Here is a 22,846-nt window from a genome sequence, read left to right on the forward strand (position 1 = left end):
TTATTAATTTTATTCTATTCTCAAAGATACTGTATTCAGAATCACAGAATATTTTTAGAGCTGGAAGATTTCTTAGAAATTATCAGGTTAATCTCTTTATTTTTCAGATCAGAAAAGTGGAGCCTAGCAAGTTAAATGACGTAAGCAAGGTCACACAGGGAAAAACTAGAATTTGAACCTAGGTCTTTGAGCAGTGAATCTAGAGAGACCATCAATCTCTTTTATTTTACCAGGAGAAGGTATAAAAGACAAATCTGTCTAACCTGTCAAACAAACTATACATGGCATAAACAGATTACCATTATATTAATAATTATGGAAAACATTATACACAACTTTGGGAAACATTTAATTTAGCAAAATACCTAAAAGAGATAAACATAAGTTTTAATATGAATATAAAGTGGAATAAAATAGCAATTCCAAAATATTAAAGGTGGGTGTGAACTTTGAATATACAGTACTAACATTCTTTTATCTTAAAAGGATGAGGAAAGGACACATGGACTATCTATCTGTGAAACACAGATGAGAAGCTGAAGCAAGCACACCAGGGAGAGGTGTTCCTAGGCTGACATGGGTAGAACAGGAGACTGTGTGACAACTGGCTGCGAAATGTAGGAATCAGGGAGGGTAAGGGATCCTGGAATGGAACAACCAGATGCACGCCTACAATTCTGCTACTAGCTGAATTTTGTTGTCTTTTATTGCAGATGTGTAATACAACTAGGTGACTTTAGGCTACCTCTGATTGTTCAAGTTTAGGTGTGGCTTGAGATAACATAAGTATAGACTATGAATAATATTCTTTGAAGGGAATAAAATGCCATCTTTTCAATATCAATCCCAAATAATCACTGGAAGATCATGGCACAGTGGTAGCAGTGCTTATTATGTGTCAGATCTGTTTTAAGTACTTTATACTTATTTAGCTCAGGTAATTCCCACACCCCCGTAAACCTGAGGAGGTATGAGTGTTACACGGCAGTTTTTAGATGAGGGAATTGAGGCATAAAGGTTAAGTGGCTTGCCCAAGGTGTTACAGTGAGTAAGTGGTAGAGCTGAGACCTCTGGCTCCAGAGTGCACAGACTCATCACACTATACCACAATGTTAAAGATACCTATATTTTTATTTACTGGTTTGGTTACTCTATCATTTGAATTAAATATCCTCTGGATTATCTCTAAATTATTTTCACTAAGAATCAGGTCTAAATCACCAGGGATGAAGCTCCTCCTGATTCTTTTTTTTTTTGAGATGGAGTCTCGCTCTTGTCACCCAGGCTGGAGCGCAGTGGCGCGATCTCAGCTCGCTGCAAGCTCCACCTCCCGGGTTCACGCCATTCTCCTGCCTCAGCCTCCCGAGTAGCTGGGACTACAGGCGCCCGCCACCATGTCCGGCTAATTTTTTGTATTTTTAGTAGAGACGGGGTTTCACTGTGTTAGCCAGGATGGTCTCCATCTCCTGACCTCGTGATCTGCCTGCTTCGGCCTCCCAAAGATTACAGGCGTGAGCCACCACGCCCGGCCGAAGCTCCTCCTGATTCTTTTCCTGATCCATTTATTTTGCATCAGATTATTTCATATTTTTATCACTATTTGAAATGGAAAGGTGTAAGATAATCAGGACCCCATCCCTTCACACATAAAGAAATTAGAACGCCATATAACACAGTACAAAGAGAATGGGTTTGGAGCCACACAGACATACCTGAGATTGTATCTTTATGCTAACACTTAGAAGCTGTGAAATCCTGAGAGCCTTACTTAATCTCTCTGGGCCTCAGTTTCTTCATTTGTAAATCAGGAATAATCATACTGGTTTGGTCCTCTTTGGTCAAAAGTAATGAAGGTGAAATGTTTCACTGGGTACTTGGCATATATTATGAACTCACTAAACATCAGTCCCTTGTCCCCTCTTCCTTTTCCTGAATGAAGCCCCAAGTCACACTATTCCCTACCATCATAGCCAAGGCTAGAACCCAGTGTCTTAATCTAGTCAATGATCATTCTACAACAGGCTGTCAAGAAGCAACACATCTGTTGTTGGCAAGTACCATTACTGTGGCTAAGAGGTGTGGATTTCTTTTCATTTTAAACTAATTTATTGTAGGAGTTAAAGATGTGGACCAAACCTAATTTACTTGGCTTTTTAAAGAATAGATTTCCTCTTTTAATGATTTCACTTTAAGACCACACCAATAAAAAATAAAATTATAAGAACATGCCCCATACCCATCAGGATAAACTACAGGAACAGTTAATCTATCCAAAAGTGATTTCCCAACTGCTTCAGTTTCATCAAATTGCTCCTCATCATTAATAGCTTCAGGCTCTTCTGGACAGTCCTGCAAAATCTGCAATAAATAAAAGAGCAACATCAATCAAGAGACACAGACAGGTCTGCAGTTTCAGAGGATCACCCCCCACCCCCACCACAAAAAAAAGAGAAAAGAAAGATACAGAAATGGAATCAAGCTCATACAAATTTGGTAGATTAAAGGCATTTTCTTGTTCTTAGCATCTTCAGGTATACCACTGTATAAGATTGATCTATTATTGGCAAAATTCTTCAAGAAATTCAAACAACAAAATGAAATACATAATTCCTACTAACAATATGGTGATTTCCAAGAAAGAAAATGCTAGACTACTATTTGGAAAATAAGTTCAATCTGTCCTTAAGAAGTATTCTTTCATTTATTAAGTAACCATTTATTGAACAATTTATGTTTATTTAGCAGCCTGGAAGGTGAAGGAGGTATAGACTGTGTTCTCAAAGAGCATATAGACGTTACAAATGAAAAATTATATAAATAAAAAACAACAAAGAGTAAAAATACATAACTGATGTGACAACTTAGCTAGATGGTAATATTTAACAACTGATCTGCTGGCTTGAGTTAACTGCCATAAAATGATTAGGTTATGATTCAAATATGGGAATCTCTATAGTCCTTGATGAGATACTGTTCTTCACTTCACCCTAACCATTACCATTTAAATTAAACCACAAGAACTGCAAAATTTGAGAGAAGAAAAACAAGTATTCATTTTTACAACTTTTTTTTTGCATTACACTTTATGTAATCTAATCATGTTTACGTCAGCATTACTCATAAACGGACATTTTTGTATTTTAAAACTCAAGATTTAATTTAGATATTTTTCTAATCATTATACTATATAATTTGCTATAGTTGTGGTTATTTATATTTATGCTTAATGGTATAAAATAGAATACAGTCAAGAGGAAAGTAATATCTGATAACAAAGGGCTTTACTTAGGTTTGTACAACAAGCTCCAGGAAGCAGAGCTTGCAGTGAGCCAAGATCGTGCCACTGCACTCCAGCCTGGGCAACAGAGTGAGACTCCGTCTCAAAAAAAAAAAAAAAAAAAAAAGTTATCAGTGGTGCTAGACATTGGGCCAAATGTCACCCTTTGACAGTGAGGTGATTGGGGGAGCAGTACTGTGACTACAGAGGGCGGGGGGAGCTTCTGGGTGCTGGTAATGTTCTGTTTTTTTGAACAGTACACTGATTACACAGGTGTGTTCACTTTATGAAATCTCACTGCACAGAATACTTGTGGTTTGTATGTTTTCTATGTTAATAGTATACTTCATAATAATAAAAAATTCTCATTGAAACAATCAGTAGATAAACAAGTTACACCATTTTGTATACTTCCACTTATCATCATTAGGCCCACGTTAATCAAACACTGATCTACGGAGTTCAATGACCAGCTGAGAATGAGTTAACTATGGACCCTTCCCAACAGATGTACTTCATAACTCAGACAGAAACTGTTTAATTCCTGAGGTTCCTTGCAACATCTGTTCCATGGATCAAGTTAGGTTTGCTAATATCTCAAAGTGTATTGAACATTCCCTACATATAAACTTTTATTGTAAGAGATCAAAACAAAATTGACTACATAATAAAGTTCCTTTTCAGAATGGATATGTAAGGCTTGGGTACAATAAATTCTTACTATGAAGAGTAAGAAAAAAGTTCTATTGAAAATGTGTCCAAATAACCCTGCATATTTTATTTTTTGTTTCTGAAATTAATGACCTTAATTCATTGAATAATAAATTCTAGAATGAATCTTTAAAGAACACATATAAAAAATCATTTTACTTTTGTCCTTATTCTTATTTTTTTAATGGTCCCTACTTTATAAAATCACAAGGTACCTTTTAAAAAATGTGTGACAATTAATAGCAGTTGCCAAAGCAAAAAGTTTCCCTTCCAGGCATAACGAAAGAGATTGAACTCATGATACTCTAAAGAACAGAGGGCATATTCTGGACACCAGGCTTGGTGAGGAGAGAAGTGTAAAGAGAAGACTACCAGGTGGTTCTAGATTTCTCCAATCACGGCTCTCCAGCACTGGTAAGGATTAAGGAAATTTAATTTCAGCTCTCTAAGGCAATGTATTATATCTAAACAAACCGTAACAACGGAACTAATATAAATATTGAAAAACAGATTAGTCATATAGTTACATTACTAAAATTAACATATTTTAAACACATATAATAAATACCACTGAGAATAACATTTCAAAAACACAAGCAAACCTTTTCAGCATTTGAGTGAAATGCAATAGCCATTTCCAATCTATGTACTCTCTCTTCAGATGCTATTGTAAACTGTTTCCATACTCTGTTCAATCGAGGAAGTGTATCCCCAGATGACCGAGAAGTGCAGCGCAGAGACTGGCATAACACAACTGTGGCCTGTAGCAACTGCCTGCCATAGTCATAAGTGCTCTAAAAAAGAAAAGGAAACATAAAATTGTAATAAAAGAATTCTTAAGAGAAGGATGGGGAAAGTGTGCAGGAAGATTGTCGTTACAATTAAGTGACACTACTAGAAATCAATACTGAATAACTCTAGTGGCACTTATTACTACAAATCATCTGTGTGTATAAGTAATAAAGGGGAAGCTATATTTTTGGTTAGTTTATAATAAGTTTCATGGCCAGGCACAGTGGTTCATGCCTGTAATCCCAGCACTTTGGGAGGCTGAGGTGGGGGGATCGCTTGAAGCTAGGAGTTCAAGACCAGCCTGGCCAACATAGCAAGATCCTGTCTCTAAAAAAAAAAATGAAAAAAATTAGTTGAGTTTGGCCACACTTGCCTGTAGTCCTAGCTACCTTGGAGGCTGAGGCAGGAGGATCACTGGAGCCCAGGAGTTTGAGGATGCAGTGAGCTATGGTTGTGCTAAAACATCGTATCTTAATTGACAGAGCAAGGCTTTGTCTCAAAAAAAAAAAAATTGTTTTAAAATTTTTAATTAGAAAAAAAGTCTCTTTCTGTTAGGCTTCCCCACTTTATTCTGTTTCCGCCATCACAGTCTGCTTAAATTTCACTGGCCAGAAAGAATGTCTGCTAATGAATTAATCAAAACTACTTTCAAAAGTAGGTGAAATTAGGCACTTTATATTCCATATAGGAAACTACACCTGTTAAAACGTGAACTCATTATTAGGGAAAATAAGATACTTTTTGGCTTGGCGCAGTGGCTCACGCCTGTAATCCCAGCACTTTGGGAGGCCGAGGTGGGTGGATCGCTTGAGGTCAGGAGTTCAAGACCAGCCTGGCCAACATGGTGAAACCCCATCTCTACCAAAAAGACAAAAACTAGCCAGGCGTGGTGGCCGGTGCCTGTAATCCCAGCAACTCAGGTGGCTGAGGCATGAGAATCGCCTGAACCTGGGAGGCAGAGGTTGCAGTGAGCTGAGATTGCATCATTGCACTCCAGCCTGGGCAACAAGAGAAAGACTGTCTTAAAAAAAAAAAAAAAAAGATACTTTTCACCACAAAAAAGTTCTGTGTTATTATGCTAATACTAGTGAGAGGCAGAAAGTGAGGTTTCTTATTTACTGATATTAACATCCATTTCATATTAACTTCTGTGAATGAACAGTTGGATTGCCTTAAAAATGCCATAATATACAGCATAAATCAGAGGGACAATGCAGAACATGTATTCAGGGAAACATAAACCCTCTCAAGTTTATGCAGGCTAGTTTTGATGCACCAGCTGACATTTTCTTAATTCTGTGACACTTCTGGAATAACAAAACTAACCTTCTTGTACTTGGAGGGTAAAGTTACATTATAATCATGCAGAAAGCTATTCAAACACTGAGCTTGTGGAAAAGGAAGATAACCAGTTTTGCACCTGTGCAACATCAACAAATTTTCTATGCTTTTCCAGCAAAACTTTTGTTTCTTGAGCATCATCGCCCAATCTGATGTGAGTCTTAAGCAGAGCATCCAGAAGTTCACTTAGCCATTCTACTGCCTAAACAAAAAGACATAACAATGAAGCTGGATTCAGAACTCTTATTGTATCAAAATGTCATTTATACAGAGATTACTATCATGTGATTAATGAATCCGTTAATTGTAACCTAAAGTCTTAAAAGCTTATTTCATTCAATGATAAGATACAAGCTACATGAATTAATGACCTCTCCTACTCCTCAAAATTCTTTAAATCTGAAGGCAAGACACACTGAAGAAAAGCATTCTTTTAAAATTAATATCACATAATAAAAGATCACATATTTCTGTATATAGATCCATCAGGATTGTATTACAGATTTGTGTTACTATATAAAATCAAAAATTTTATCTAAATCGACCTGAAATGATGTTCTCTGATGATAACGACAAAATATATCAAATTGTTTATCTGGTATTGAAATTTCTCTTGCAGATGCAAGAGAGCAAAATGCAGTGTGCTCCACCAGATTTTATCCTGGATGTAACTGACAACCTAATCAACAATAATAAATCATAAACAATCCCAATCTCTAGCTCAATAGAGGATTTCATTGAGAAGATTAAGTTAAATGAGATCAATCAACTAGCTGGGAATACCAAAGTGTATTCTTCAACAAGATAAACTAGAACCTGACTTCAAGAATTTACTTTTTTAGGACCATGAAAAGCACACTTTTGTTTGTAGTTAGATGAAATCAATCTTCTAAGAAAAGTTAACTACATAATGTAGCTGACTGGTCCTTACCTGGGCAGCGTCTTCTTCACATTTAAACAACTGCACCATCTGAAGCATCTTTAACCTTCGCACATCTACCATGTCTTCACATCTAATGAACCCAAATATAAATTTAACTCATCATTTCTGTTTTATTGATTACTATTGTAACATCATCATTTGGCATATGTATTTTATAGTACACTAAAATACTTAGTCCTACACAATAGAGAATGCAAGTATTTTATATTGATTTGTAAGAATTTTAGGGATATTTATATCAATGTTACATCAAAACATCAAAATACCCGAATGATACTCAATGACAAACCCTCTTAAGGACAGCATGGATTCTGCAAAATATTAAAGCAAAATGTAAGGACAATAGTACACTAAAACCAAAAAAAATCTCCACTGCTGTTTAGCATCAAACAAATTTCAAGGATAAAAGTGTAATGTTTCTCAAATACAGGATTTTTTTTGAGACAAGGTCTCACTCAAGCACCTAGGCTGGAGTGCAGTGGTACCATCATAGCTCACTATAACCTCAAACCCCTGGGCTTAAATGATCTTCACACCCCAGCCTCCCAAGTAGCTAAGACTACAGGTATGCACCACTATGCCCAGCTAAAGAAACATTTAAAAATTAACGCTTTTCATTATATTATAGTACCTAAAATATTTAATTCTGATTTTTTTTAAAACCATCTACATTCTTAAAAACTAGATGGAGGGCTTAAAAAAACAAAAAAACTCTACTGACCTCTGGGTGTAGAGAAACACAATTCAAATTATTTTTTTAATCTCACTGTGGTCTGTTTGGATAATATAACCATTTAAATTTTTAAGGCAACTTAACCTAACTTAACTCTGGTCCATTTCCTTCATTTCCATGAAATTCTGTGTACTGCATGGGATGGGGGACTCCCACTGCAGTCTCAAATACCGATAACAAGTTACCAGACACTGCACTCTACTATACTTGATGTCCTTAAAGAAAGCTTAATAACAATATAGAAGTAGGCATCACAAGGCTTTTTTTAAAAAAAAATAAAGATGCTCTGAATAAAAGCTATAACATGACATTAAAATTCAACTTGGTTAAAGTAATTCTACAATGGACTGAAGGGAAGTGATAATTATTTTTTAAATATGAAACTAAAAAACAATGTAGGCCACCTTAATGATGAAGATGGTATCATACATATACTGTATTCAGGTACTAGATAATGTGTGCTGGGGAAAATATAAGATATGGGCTCTACTATCAAGATGCTCCCATTTGCGGAGATGTAATAAATACTATTATAAAGCTATTTAAAATGTTTTATAAGAGTAGGGAGGAGCAAGTGACTAACTTGCCTTAGAAGTCCAAAAAGGCTTCCTAAAGTAAGTATCCCTGAGTCTTGAAGAGTAAGTAGGATTTCACTGAGCAGAAAACAAGGAAAGAGGTATTCTTAGTCATGGATGCATGAAACAGCATGATGCTTTCAGGGAGATAAGAACAACTGTGTGATTTTATGGGAATGTTATAGAAGAATTGGATTATGAAGGGTCTCCTACATTATTCCAAGAAGACTAACTCCATCTGAGCAAATAGGAAGTCACTGAAGGAAGTTTTACACAATTGTTGTACTTTATGAAAATTACACTTATATACAAAAAGCTGGAGAGTAGCCAGGCCAGAGGCAGATAAGAGTTTAAGATCTTGACCATAAATGTTTGAGATTCACAGACAGCAGAACCTGGACATTTGATTAAGCTATAAGGGATGAGAAAGACGAAGGATTTTAGGATAAATCTCAAGTTTGGTAGCTGATGGTAACTTTAACCTAGGCAGGAAATTAAAAAAGGAGAGCAAGTTTTAGAGGAAAATGACTCCAGTCTGGCCATACTAGGTGATCTGGTTTGGATCTGGGTTTTGGATTTGTGTCCCTACCTAAATCTAACATCAAAGTGTAATCCCAATATTGGAGAAGGATCCTGGTGGGATGTGATTAGATGCCTCCCCTTCCACCATGATTCTGTTTCCTGAGGCCTCCCCAGCCCTGAAAAGCTGAGTCAATTAAACTTCTTTCCTTTATAAATTATCCTGTCTTGGGTATGTCCTTACAGCAGTGTGAGAATGGACTAATACAAGGGGCATGGTGGGAGATGACTGGATCACGGGGGCACATAACCCCCTTGCTGTTTTCATGTCAGTGAGTTCTCATGAGCTCTGGTTGTTTAAAAGTGTGCCGCACCTCCCCCTTCACTCTTTTCCTCTTTCTCCATCCAAGTAAGATGTGTGTTTCCCCTTCACCTTCCATCATGATTGGAAGTTTCCTGAGGTTTCCCCAGCCATGCTTCCTGTACAGCCTGGGGGACTGTGAGCCCATTAAGCCTCTTTTCTTTAAAAATTACCCAGTCTTGGCCAGGCACGGTGGCTTACGCCTGTGATCCCAGCACCTTGGGAGGCCAATGTGGGCGGATCACGAGGTCAGGAGTTTGAAACCAGCCTGGCCGACATGGTGAAACACCGTCTCTACTAAAAATACAAAAATTAGCCAGGTGCAGTGTCACGCACCTATAGTCCCAGCTACTCGGAAGGCTGAGGCAGAAGAATCGCTTGAACCCAGGAGGCGGAGGTTGCAGTGAGCCTTGATCACACCACTGCACTCCAGCCTAGCGACAGAGTGAGACTCTGTTTCAAAAAAAAAAAGAAAAATTACCCAGTCTCAGGTAGTTCTTTATAGCAATGCAAGAATGGACTAATACACTAGATTTCAGCAGTACATGGGGCATCCTGCAGGCGACACTAAGTAGGCAACTGGAATTATGGGTCTACAGCACGGGAGAGCTGTAACTACTAAACCATGATCTATTAAAGAAAGTAATTCAAGTAGTGAGAAGGTCCAGGGAGAATATATAAAGAAGGGAATCTGGCCTCAGAACAAACCCTGGAAGCAGTAACTTTGGCTAGTGGCAAAGAAGTCAGTGACAAAAACCAAGAAGAAACAGAGAAGGATCATAAATGTGTTTTCAATGAAAGATGAAATCAAAGAAAAGTTAGTTGTGCCTAATGCTAATCACAGTTAAGCAAGTCAGGACTAAAAGTATTCTCTGAACTTTAAGTAAGATCCAGCATTTATTATGTTGGTAATGCCGGTAAGAGCAACACTGAATGAAATGGTGAGGGTAGAAGTCAGACTGAAAAGGGCTGAAAATAAATTGGAGGTAGTGGGGGAAGTAGCATGAATGTACCGTAAACCTATCCAAATGACTTAGCTGTGAGGAAGAGTTCTAATGCTAAAAGACAAAGAGTTGAAGAGGAAGACATACCCATGTGTGTGATTATTATTTTTAAAATAGGAGAAATTTAAGCATTTAAGTGAGGGCAGGAACCAGAGTAGAGAATGGGATTTGATGGAGTTAGGAGTCAGGAGGGTGATCAGAATCAGAGCCTAAATAGAAGCTCAGCTTTGATATTTTTTGATATAAATGGAGAGCTCGATCATCCTTTGTGGTGAGAGAATAATGATAAGTTTGCAGATATGAGGGAAGAAATTTCTGCCTCATGACTGTTTTCTCTGTGATGTAGAAGGAGGCTTTCTGTCAAGTTTTGTTGATAATCATAAAATTTTCAAGTATGCAAAATTTCATATAACCATGCTAGATTGTGTATATTGCATAATTTTAATCCTTTACTTTGCAATACTTTGTAGTTGTTATTGCAAACTGAGTTTTCAAAGAATCTTTTAAATTCCTAGTTTTATAGAAAATGAAACTAAACATCGCTAGTCCACTGTTTAATCCTCCTACAGCAAATATGAGAACAATGAATGTGTGACATTCTGTAAGTTTAGATGAAGAAACGGATCAATGTAGATGACAAGTTTAATGGCAACTCTAAACTAAATGAAATTTAAGAAGCAAAATTATTCTTCAAAAAGTTTTTTTTAAAGCAGAACAGAGTCATAGACTACACTGGGGATATGGAATTTGAAGTAGTTGAGTATAACTGAAATTTTTACAACCCAATAAAAAGGAAAATGGTACCTAATAATTGAATAAATTATTACTATTTGTTAGTAAAATTATATACAGTAATCATTACATTCACCAAAAACCTACTGTATGTCTTCTATATAACAGTGAAGAATGTTTTGTCTGTATATAAAATGTTATATAACTTCTCATTTTAACTAATATTGTTATTATTTTAGTAAAAAGTAATTAACGGTCAAACTTTGCCTTTGTTTTCTAAGCTGCATATCTTCCATCACTCCTTGTATGTGGTCCACATTTTCTTTATTTTCAATGGTTACATCCTTTCCATAGGCCCAGGATGCCTGATTAGAGATCTGATCCAGGAGACCTTGACCTTTTTCACGCAAACCTTGCAATCCCACATCTAAAATAAAAGTTGCTAGATTTAATTTCTTACACAAATAAGGCGCTTTCCCTCCCTCAAACAAATCGTCTCATCAGATATTGTACCTGGATCCCAAGTATAGGAGCTTTGTACAGTAAACCATCTTGGGATGGAATCCCAAGACTCCATCCTATGAACATTTCAAGCAATAAAACCCTTTAAATGTAACTCGAACTGGAGCTTTCTCTCATGCCAAATTCTCCCTAAAGGGAATTTTGAAAACATGAGTTTCCATAGACAATAATTACTTTTAAAAAATGAAAGCAGAAGAAAAATATGAAAATTCCTATTTCTAATAGAAAACAATTTTCTGTTTTTTCTTCCTGCTTTTATGCTGTCCAACTTACAGGAGAGAACAAGGCAAACATATTGTTTAAAAAAGCGCATAAGTCTTGCAAAATTTTAAGACACTCCAGCAATGTATCATCAATGTCAAAGGATGTTGAACATTGTGACTAAAGGTACAGTCTGGCTTCTATACCATAGGAAGCAACAATTAGGGTATATTTACAATTCTCCAAATTACATGTGTAAAGGAACTTTTTTTTTTTAAAAATAAAAAAACTATTTTAAAAGAAAATTCATTTGTCATATTAAATACTAAATATTATGCATACCATCTGTTAAAATAACAGAGGCTGGCCGGGTGCACTGGCTCATGCCTGTAATCCCAGCACTTTGGGAGGCCGAGGTGGGCAGATCACCTGAGGTCAGGAGCTCGAGACCAGCCTGGCCAACATGGCAAAACCCCATCTCTACTAAAACTACCAATACAAAAATTAGCCGGGCGTGGTGGCAGGTGCCTGTAATCCCAGCTACTTAGGAAGCTGAGGCAGGAGAATCGCTTGAACCGGGGAGGCAGAGGTTGCAGTGAGTCAAGATGGCACCACTGCACTCCAGCCTGGGCAACACAGCAAGACTCCATCTCAATAAAATAAAATAAAATAACAAAGGCTGTAAGCAAGTAAAATGTCAGTACAAGCGTGATTTTTCAAACCAATTCCCTAAGGTAGTTTTCAATAATTAATTTGGTTTAGTAATGTGCAACCACTTTTTACTAGTTCTCTGCCTTAAGTTCCTGTTTCCTCTCTTCCATTGCCATTTCCCCTTTTGTCCCCCCTTGATATGACTCCCCACCTTCCCATTGTCACATCCTGATCTTTTAGGAAAGTTCATTGTGCTTCCTGCTGTAGAAAAATTCTAAAGGCCTTGATGTCAAATGACATCAAGCCTACATCAGCTTAAGGTAACTGGACTCCTTAATGTAAATGTACCCCACTCCTTGGAGAATGGGTAATCTGACAATATTCCCAGTTTGGTGAGACAAGAACCAAAAAACCAAACCAACTATTTTTTCACAAGGTTAGGATAAAGCAGCAACAAAAATCATTGCATAAAACACAATTTTGGGTATACAGGGTTTACCACAGAACATTTCACAGCTAATTACAGTTCATGCATGCACTACAAATAATTGTTCATAGTATATGCAAGACACAGCTCCTGTAGATATAGCTGGGTAAACAGGCAAGGGTAAAGGCCCAGTGAAGTGAGGAGTGACTAACTAATGATGAAAAATAAAATTTTCAGCATAAATTATAACCCCTCAAGGGAATAAAACCTTTTTATACTATTTTTCTGTTTCCTGAAAATAATACTAATTAGTTCAGTGTAAGTTGACTTAATTGTCTAACCATGGTAATGATATTTAAAAAAAAAAAACAAAAAACCTTATGTTTCAGCATTTTTAAAATCTGCTTACCAACACTTTTCAGCTTCTCTTCAAGCAGTTTTAAAGTTTGCTGAATCGATGCTCCATCAGCTGGTGCTACATCTACGCACAACATCCCTAATAAGCCATCCAACTGCTGAGACAACTAAAGCAGAGGGACACCAAAGAGATAACCCTGATGTAATCAGCATCTAAAGTGTTTAATGATTAATGAGGTTTATATCTAATGAGGTTATCACAATTACACTTGAAAAGACTACACTGTTACAAGACAAGGACAAATCATTAGAATATGCGTTATCTGGAAGATAGAACACATAGATGCATGCACCAGGAAGACAAAGAAGTACATCCAGGTCAGCAGAATGCAAAAAAGTATTGAGACTTCCATTTCCATCTAAGTTATAAAGCATAAACATTGAGGAGTCAAAATAAAATATTCTACTACATTGGAACACTCTAGTTAGACAATAAAAGGTTGAACTGCATGCAGAATGACTTAAAAAATACTTGTTTTTTAAAAAATCAAATTTTATCTCATTACCCCCACCAGTAATTCATTTTATTGGTTCAGAAAAATAATTTAGGAGGCATGCAAACCTGAAAAAAATTACGTGTAGATAAGTGTTCAGATAATTTGAAGAAAAGAAAAGAATCAGAGTAGACACTTACATCTTGGGCAACACCATGAAATTCAAGAGCTGCTTGTAAGAGATTTTGCCTAAATTCCAGCTGACTGGCCTGTCGATAACAAACATCACTAAGTTGTTGCTGCAGTGACTTTAGTTCCACAAGATCTTCCTCATCGCCAGCATTCAAGAGTGCTGCAATTTGCTGATTAAGTTCCACATACACTGCAAACCATTCCTGTATTCAAGATGTTACAAAGTAAATTAAGGCTCAAATTAGTTCCTGGAAGAGATTACATCCTAACTGTGATCCCTGGAACTCAATCCCTGACCTCTAAATGTTCTCTTCTCTTCCTTGCTCTAAGTGAAACCTGTCCACCCTCAGTCACCCCTGCAGCCTTCTCAACTGATTACTGTTTCCATGTCTGACATACTGCAAGCCTGAAGGTGGGTTTGGATGCCTCGTTCCTCACTACTTGCAGACCATTTATTTTCCCTCTTCTTTCAAAAAACCATATCCCCTTTGAAGTGCATGCTGTTAGATTACATCTTTTCAGCTTTCTGTGTTGTATTCCCTCATCCACAGAAGGGTTTAGCAAAGGTCACACTGCCTTCCTCTCACCTTCAGCCTTCCTAGTGACTTCCACTACATAGGCACCCACCACCGTCCTGAACCTCCAGTTCCTTGACTCCCTCCCTCACCTCCAACTAACTTGCCCTCACCTCAACTCAGCTACCTCCTCCACTGGCCATAAAAACGTGTCATCATATATTACTATGCAGCTCCAAAAATCTCAATTTCATGAAACCCATTTTCTGACCACCTATTGACTCTACCATTCACCTCTGTTTGTAGGCTCACACCTACAATCCCATGGAATCCACCAATCTATTGACCTCTCTACTGTCCAGCACATGAGAATCTCTGTCCTCACTTCCATCCTTGATCAAAGGCTATAACCACCTCCCAGCATATAACCCATGCCCCTGCCTGGCTTTCTTTCCTTCCATCAGAATGACCTGTGAAACCTGAGATCTGTTTTCTCTGCCTAATGTGTGCCTGTACCAGAGTAGCCGAACACGGGTAGACTATAAACAACTAGGTGGATAGCGCTCTCTTTTTCCCTCACATCAGAAGGGTAATGTGCTGATGTTGTTACAAGGCTTAGAGGGAGACACATCTCAGACGAGTGTGAGCACCCATCATCACGCATATAAACTACAAAAGGATCGACAGATCTCTTTTTAAAGTTATGACTAAATAATCTCAAATGAGTCTTTGGCAATCCTTTTATGTTTCTCTAGTAAATTCACTTTCTCATTCTCATGATCATTTATGTTTTTTTCACTATCAATCTCCAATTCCCTTTTCACTTCTTCATTCTCAGCCAAAGATCTTAATTCACTGGGAAGTAATCGGAAAACTCTTTCATCTTCCCACCAACAAATCCCCAACCCTCCGTTCTTCTACAGCCCTATGCTCTGCCCTCAGAGCTGTAATAATGAGCAGCCTGTCTCTTCTTCTAAGGCCAACCATTCCACTTGTGCATTACAGCCTATCTCTGTAAAGCTTTGCTCTCACAGTTATCTTCTCTGTCTCCCATCAGTTCTTCTGTCTCAACTGGATTATTTCCACCAGCATATAAATAAGCTGTAATATATTAAACAATAAAAGACACATTTAAGATTTGTGCATTTTACTATGCTGAAATTAAACCTGTTTAAAAAAAAAACATTTTCTTAAAGGAGTTCTCTGTATTCACTCTTTTCTCATTTTTCATTCTTTTTTTAATCCATTCCAATCAGTATTTTGTTTTCCCACCCTTCTGAAACCAATTGTCAAATTCACCAAAAAATTCCATCTCGCCACAAATCCAATGGTCAATTCTCAGTCTTTATTTTATTGAACCTCTCAACAAACAGCTGCATTTGGCACAAGTAAGCACTTCCTCCTCCTTGAAATGGCCTTTTCTCTTGTTTTCTGAGACACAACAGCTCCTTTTAGCCTTCTTTGCTGGCTCTCCTCCCTCTTTTTGCACTTAAAGTTTAGGTTGACCCAAGGCTCAGTTTTCCAGAGGCTCTACTTTTTTCTCACTGGGTTTGGATGACTTCACCTAGTCCCATGCCTTTAAATAGATCTATAGGCTAAGAATTACCAAATTAATATAGGCTTTAAATATATCTATAGGCTAAGAACCACCAAGTTAATATAGGCTCTAAATATATCTATAGGCTAAGAATTACCAAATTAATCATCAACATTGACCCCTCCCATGAACCCCAGATACTGATACTCAACTGCCCACTAGCCACCTTCATCTGAATGACTACTAGATATCCAAAATCTAACCTGCCACCAAAGACACTGATTCACTATCCTCCCAACCTGTTCCTCTCGCAGTCCTCCCTGCGCTTAGTAGCTGCTAAGGCCAAAAGCCTGATTCTTTTATCAGCAAGTCTTGCTGGCTCAACCTCATCAACTTCTATCAATTCTCATTACTTCTAATGCCTCCATCTATCAGCCTCCTGCCTTCCATTTTCATTGCTAGTCTCTGTTCCCTATTTTCCACACAATAGCCAGTGATTTGCTTAAAACATAAATTAATTATCTGTCCAAAAGTTTCAAATAACTTCACATAACATTTAAAATAAATTTCAAGTTTCTTTTCATGGGCTAAAAGACATTACATGTTTTGGCCCCTGACTTCCTCTAAAACTTTATTTTCTGTGACTCTCCTTTGCTCCCTGTACTCCAGCCACACCAACATTCTTGCTGTTCCTCAATCATCTTCCTGTGCTGGGGTGTTTCTACTGCTGTGTCCGCTATCTGAATTGCCCTTTGTTTGGATTATTTCTTGACATCATTTCAAGGTTTCTGATTAAATGTCATCTCCTCAGAGAGGCCTTTCCTAAAATCTGTACCTATATTGCTTTCTGCTCCCCAACTTGAATGTAAATTCCATATAGTAAGACAGTATTATATCGCAAAAGCCTAGAACAACACATGACACATAGTATGTGCTCAATTAACATGCACTGATTGACGGTATAAAACATTAATCACTGCAGATTTACTGACATTACATTAAGTAGGTCACAGAGGGTGATTTTGTCACTCAGGGAATATGTGGAAGTGTCTGGAAACATTTTGGGTTATCACAACTGAGGAGCGGGGATGCCACTGCATGCAGTTAAGTAGAAGCCAGTGATGCTGCAAAATACCCTACAATGTGCAGGACAGCCCTTACGACAGAGATTTATCTGGCCCAAAGTCTCAAGAGTCCGCTGAGGATAAGAAATCCTCCTCTATCCAATGGTGATGATAATATCTGTCTTACCTTGTTTATCAGTTATTGTTTGGATTTAACTGAATAATAAGCATAGAATATTTTTAAACTACATAGTTTATAATGGTTAACAGAGACTATTTTAAAGTAGAAAATACTACCTCAGAAAATTATCACTGTCATGCTCTAAAATATAAAAGGATTTCAATACCTTATTCATAGTACTTACATATCATTAAATGCTCTAAATAAATAGGCTTAACTCTTTGAAGAAGTAATAGCAATGGTTCTGAGAAAAGTAGTGAAGGATTAGAGTCCTAGAATAGCATTTTTCAGAGCTACCAGCATTAGACCACTTGGAGTGTTTATTAAAAATGTCTAAGCTTCACTCCTGACTTACTAAATCAATATCTGGGAGTTGGGCCCTGGAATATATATTTTAACAAGCATCTCTGATGACTCTTATGGCCTTTAAGGTTTAGGAATCACCATTGTGGAGCTAATTATTTCCTGGTTTGAATTTGTAAAATATAGGCTCCAGCAACCCGACCAGGGATGTAAATACATTGTGAGGACTAGTATGTCTCAAGAAATTAACACCTGAAATTAGAGACATTGATATTACTGATTGAGGTTGCTATAAATAAATAATTAGTCTTTTTGGGATGTGGAGAGCAAAAAAATCTGGCTGATACATTTGCATATATTTTTAAAAAGTCATCCAAATGTTTCTTCCTAAAAAATAGGGGAATGTACGGCTGGGCACAGTGGCTCATGCCTGTAATCCCAGCACTTCGGGAGGTCAAGGTGGGCAGATCATGAGGTCAGGAGATGGAGACTATCCTGGCCAACAGGGTGAAGCCCCGTCTCTACTAAAAATACAAAAATTAGCTGGGCATGGTGGCGCATGCCTGTAATCCCAGCTACTCTGGAGGCTGAGGCAGGAGAATCACTTGAACCTGGGAGGCAGAGGTTGCAGTGAGCTGAGATAGCACCACTGCACTCCAGTCTGGTGACAGAGCTAGACACTGTCTCAAAAAAAAAAAAAAAAAAAAAAAACAAACAAAAAAAAACCAGTGGAATGTAGACTGCCTAGAACCTTAGGTGTATTTTGTTCACTTACAGCCATTCTCTGGTCTGTCTCTTATGTATATTTAAATGTGTAGAAAATGATTATTTATTTTATAGCAAAATAATAAAAACACCACCAATATATGGGATTTGGATTGAGATGGTAAGAAAGGGGCTTGAAGGTTCACATTTAGGACACAAGCAGTCAGGATTGACACTGCAATCATATTGGCAGTGATGCATACTTGGTGAAATGATGAATATTTATACTTTATACCATGAAATGTGAATCCATACGTAGGCGGAAGGAAACATTGCCAACTCGGGTTAAAAAGGTGATTATACTCAGACTATACATTAGGAGAAATGAGTCTTGATTCACTAGGTAGACCTGTTCTGCTGCTTACTATTATGCATAATGCACAAGAGAAAGTGGTTTCTGTGTAGACCAGAACTCAGCACTATGAGATGGTGGGATAGTGACAAAATTCTGAAGTAGTTTCAGATATTTATGCTCCTCCATGTTCCTATCACACATGCTTTTCCTACCACACACTTCCTTCAATGCAAAACATAAAATTAGATTATTGAACTAAACTGCTTTTAAATTTATTGTCAGTTACTATAATCATTTTCACGTACCTTATTTTTTTTGTTGTGTTCTATTAAAAAACCAAGTTAACTTCTAATTACCAACCCTTGAACTAGGACTACAGGTTGGCAGAAATTTCATTTTTCTATGTATTAAAACTCAATATCCTAACAAATTTGGGGTTTTTAGCTTTATTTGTGCATTGTGCTTTTATATGGACTCTAAAATTTAATATATGACATTGAGCTGGTAATGCAAGATTGTATGTTAAAAGTTTTCTCAAATTCTACCGTTAATAGCTGTCAATGCCAGAAATTAGTCATAATTTCACAAGACTTGAACAATTCCAATAATGCTTTAATCTGTTAACTCTTAGTTACAGAGAGAAAAGAAAGCTTTTAATAAAATATTAGAATATCTTAAACATCATAAGCTAAAATATTCATCCAGCATCAACCAACCTATTCTCAAGGTGACAATGCAGTGCCACCTATTGGCCAAAACAGCACAACTGGCTTTTTAAAAAATATGTCAAAAGTGGGAAGAATAGTATAATGAACTCCTTCCTATACAGCTTCAATAATGACCAATTCATGGGTAATTCTCTTTCACATACACTCCCATCCATTCAATCTGTCCCTACCTCCCAATTCTGAAACAAAACCCAAATATCACACATGATTTAAGGAAATAAAATCTCTGATAGCCATCAATGTTTCTTTTCTTTAGGTCATGTCTATAAATGTAGATGTCAATGTATATGTACATTCCTAAGTATTAAAAGTACTTAGGAATGAAAAAATGAAAAAATACTGTAGCTTAAGCATATCTGTAAAATTTAGTAGCTTTCTCTAAGAGACAGCTAGAGAAAGGATCCCCCCGGGTGTCAAGAGATCTGCGTCTCAACAATAGTCCAACTATTCATTGATTGAAAAATGTAGCTTCCCAGTTTTTTCATCTATAAAATAAGATGAAGATATCAGAATAATCTATAAGGTATTTTGTAATTCAAAAGTTTTATATACTGGTTCCACATTATAAGTAAGCTTAAGCACATGGGAAGGGCCACCCTTAAGCAATGTTTCTTTAAGCTGATTTTGAAAACCTTATAAATATATTAAAAATACAAAACCAACATCTGAACATAGCAATTTCTATGTATATCATCTACAATTTCATCCAACTATATGCAATATAAAATTTGCTTTTGAATTCTTTTTGTAAACTTAGAGTACAGTACAGTATGTATACAATCCAATTTCTAACTATAATTATTTCTCTTGGCATTTAAAAAAATAATAAAATATAGATAAATCCTGTCTTTAGAATCCTCGTGTGCCATGTGTCCTTCCTAAAAATAACTTTTGGAATACTTTCATAACTAAATCCCCTTAGGTGAAGTCTAGAATGTTCTATAGTAAATACAGTTTTTAGGAACTAAAGAGAGGAACAAATTGTAGACTCTAACTATAGTAACATGTTCTAGAACAGTCTACCAGGTTCAAATAAATCACAATCCATGTTAAAAAAAATCAAAACATTAAGTTATTTTAAAAGTACCAAGAGAATTAAAAGATTATATCCTCAGGAACAGGGTTTGTAATATGATTATTTTAGTATAAAAGGAAGAACCATTATGTTGGAACCTGTGAAATGCATAAAATAAATCAATTTTCAATTATGAGATTTCATTTTCAAGTTTTTTACAAGTACTAATTAGAAAAATTGCAAGGAATATATGTGTAGTGCCTTTAGACAATTCCAAACCTTGTAATATCTCTTATTATTCCTTCAGCTAGATTACAACTGCTTTAGGGTATAGTAAGTAGATTTTTCTGCCAGTACCAGTAATTGTTATACCTGACTTACAGAATATTATAAAGAAAGCAATATGAGGAAACTAAGCAAAATGGAATATATTTAGAAGAAAAATAAGAATCAGATATCGTTAAATTCTAGTAAAGATGAAATTTACTCATTCAAATTTATTCCCAAGCAAACCATATTACTTATTCTTTAATCTTGTTTAGTTAAAAATGGACATTTCCTAATAAATACTATCCAACATAATTAGAGGAAAGAAGAAACATTGCAGAAATTAATGTTCCAATGATACTTAATGCTCATCTGGGTCCAGAGTTTAACATTTTGACCAACTTTTTTAAGACAATCTAAGGAGAAGGGAATTAATGGATTCAAATTTTATTTTTTCCAATTTTGTATTTAATCTATTTTAAATTACCAAAGTAATATGACCTTGGGGAGAGGCGGGTGAGCTACCCCATCCACAAATTGGATGATCTCTTCCTCAGTAATGAAGAATTAACTATAACAGAGCAGGAGCTTAACGAACACCAGCTTCTTTCACGTAACAAGTTGTTGAGTTTTAAATTATCTTTAACAATTATTATCTATAATCTGCTTAAGAATCTACTTATTTCCCAATTTTATATCTGTGATTTGTCTGATTACCCCTTTCACAAATACAAAAGGGACCCCTAAATGCTCAGAGAATGGAAAAATATTCTGCACCCTCTGGACTTACTCTCCATCAGTTGTGTTTAATGCAGCAATTCTGCTATCACTCTCAGGCATTGAATTGTACTATATACTCCCAATAAAGTGGGGGTGGGGGGGACTTGAAAACAGAAGTTTCTGTCACAGAGACTACAGATGAAAGCTCTATTTTTGTATTATCACTCTTTTTTCTGTCACTGTAGCTTTTAAAATTTCATGCAAATTGTGCTTCTATAAAAATATAATTAAACTGCATTAGAGACAAAACCAAAAACAACCTTCTAATTAACATGTACTAAGTAATCAAAATGTACTTTATGACCTCTAGGCACTTAACAAACTGTAATTCATGCCCCATACCAAAGTTTGCAGCAACTTATCACTCAGTACCACATATGCTACTAATTACCCACGTTCATAATAGCATTGTAACTTGCAGAGGAAAAAGCCTCTCACACTGTGCTGGCTCTCAATCTCTTCGTGTTTCTGCTGTAGGGCCTGGGAGGCCCTAATGGAGTCTCCAATGCCCCACTGGGCTCTTAGTTGTTCTGATCCAGGCCCTTCTAGCCAGTTCACAACCTATAAACAAAAGTTGAGATAACATTTTTAAAGAATCAGAAACTTTTCAAACTTTCATTCTAATTTATTTTTCTCCTCCCAAAGTTCCCCAATTATTTTTAATGTAAATTATTTACATTCTATCACATAGGCAGTAAATGTTTCTTTTGGAACTACATAGCTATAATGTGACAACATTTTCAAAACTTAAATGTGGAAGAAGGTACACTGTAGCATCACAAGCTTTCAGCTATCTGATCATCTTCCAGGCTAAAAGAAATCTGGAATGCTTCTATAAAAGAGGATTAAAAATTAACTTACGATAAGAGAATCAGAGAATCATAAGACTTGGATTTGGAAGAAAAATCAGAAATGATATCAAAGTTCTTAACTAACATTTAAGAAAACTGAGTTTCAAAGAGATTAAATGACTTGCCCAAGATAACATAATCCATTATTGAAAAACTGGACTAACAACCATATGTTCTAACTCATAGTCTAATGTTCTTCCCAAGCATTGAAAACACTGACTGAATTAACTACTATAAAGTTAATATACTACTTTATCACTTCAAAGATAAAATTAAACACTAATTAGAATTATACTAATGTAATAAATACCCTCTTGAAATCTTCTTAGGATCAACCAACATTCAGACCCACAATAGGCCCCAATGGCACCAGTCTGCTAGTAAGGATATAGGGTGGGAACTATAGTTTGCCAGGATGACAGCATCAGGAGTTCTTCAGCTGAGTCCCTCAAGCAGGTATAAGGAGATGAGATCAGTATGGGGCAGATATGGGAGACACTCTGGCATCAAAAACGTGATACCCCACAGGACTATGCCCATTATGAGTCACTAAACTCAAGGATCCCCACCCCAAGTTATGCCTTCCATCATATATTAATAATTCTCCCAGTCCAGATCTGGAATAATGTTTACTACAAGCAATATTGCCTAGTAACATAGTTGACATTCCAATTTTTAATCAGGTCTTCAGGGGAACAGAGCTAGAGGGTTAA

At 36.5% G+C, this 22,846-nt stretch overlaps 1 protein-coding gene and 1 non-coding gene across 4 annotated transcripts in view; both read right to left on the bottom strand.

Moving 5' to 3' along the window:
- The window catches only part of SESTD1 (SEC14 and spectrin domain containing 1), a 151,364-nt gene that overhangs the window by 1,666 nt on the left and 126,852 nt on the right, over positions 1–22,846 (bottom strand). For all 3 annotated transcript variants that reach the window (XM_054477411.2, XM_054477412.2, XM_054477414.2), the window contains 8 exons: positions 21,721–21,843; positions 13,841–14,035; positions 13,199–13,313; positions 11,256–11,415; positions 7,053–7,134; positions 6,201–6,323; positions 4,591–4,782; positions 2,237–2,358 (listed from right to left, as the gene is read on the bottom strand). In XM_054477411.2, coding sequence (XP_054333386.1) covers positions 2,237–2,358; positions 4,591–4,782; positions 6,201–6,323; positions 7,053–7,134; positions 11,256–11,415; positions 13,199–13,313; positions 13,841–14,035; positions 21,721–21,843 — 1,112 coding nt within the window. The remainder of the gene's footprint in view (positions 1–2,236; positions 2,359–4,590; positions 4,783–6,200; positions 6,324–7,052; positions 7,135–11,255; positions 11,416–13,198; positions 13,314–13,840; positions 14,036–21,720; positions 21,844–22,846) is intronic.
- On the bottom strand, positions 14,927–15,028 carry LOC129032297 (small nucleolar RNA U13). Its single transcript, XR_008501307.1, has one exon. It is a non-coding gene; the product is annotated as a small nucleolar RNA U13 (small nucleolar RNA).

The sequence above is a fragment of the Pongo pygmaeus genome, chromosome 11 (assembly GCF_028885625.2).
Source record: "Pongo pygmaeus isolate AG05252 chromosome 11, NHGRI_mPonPyg2-v2.0_pri, whole genome shotgun sequence".
NCBI classification, from domain to species: Eukaryota; Metazoa; Chordata; class Mammalia; order Primates; family Hominidae; genus Pongo; species Pongo pygmaeus.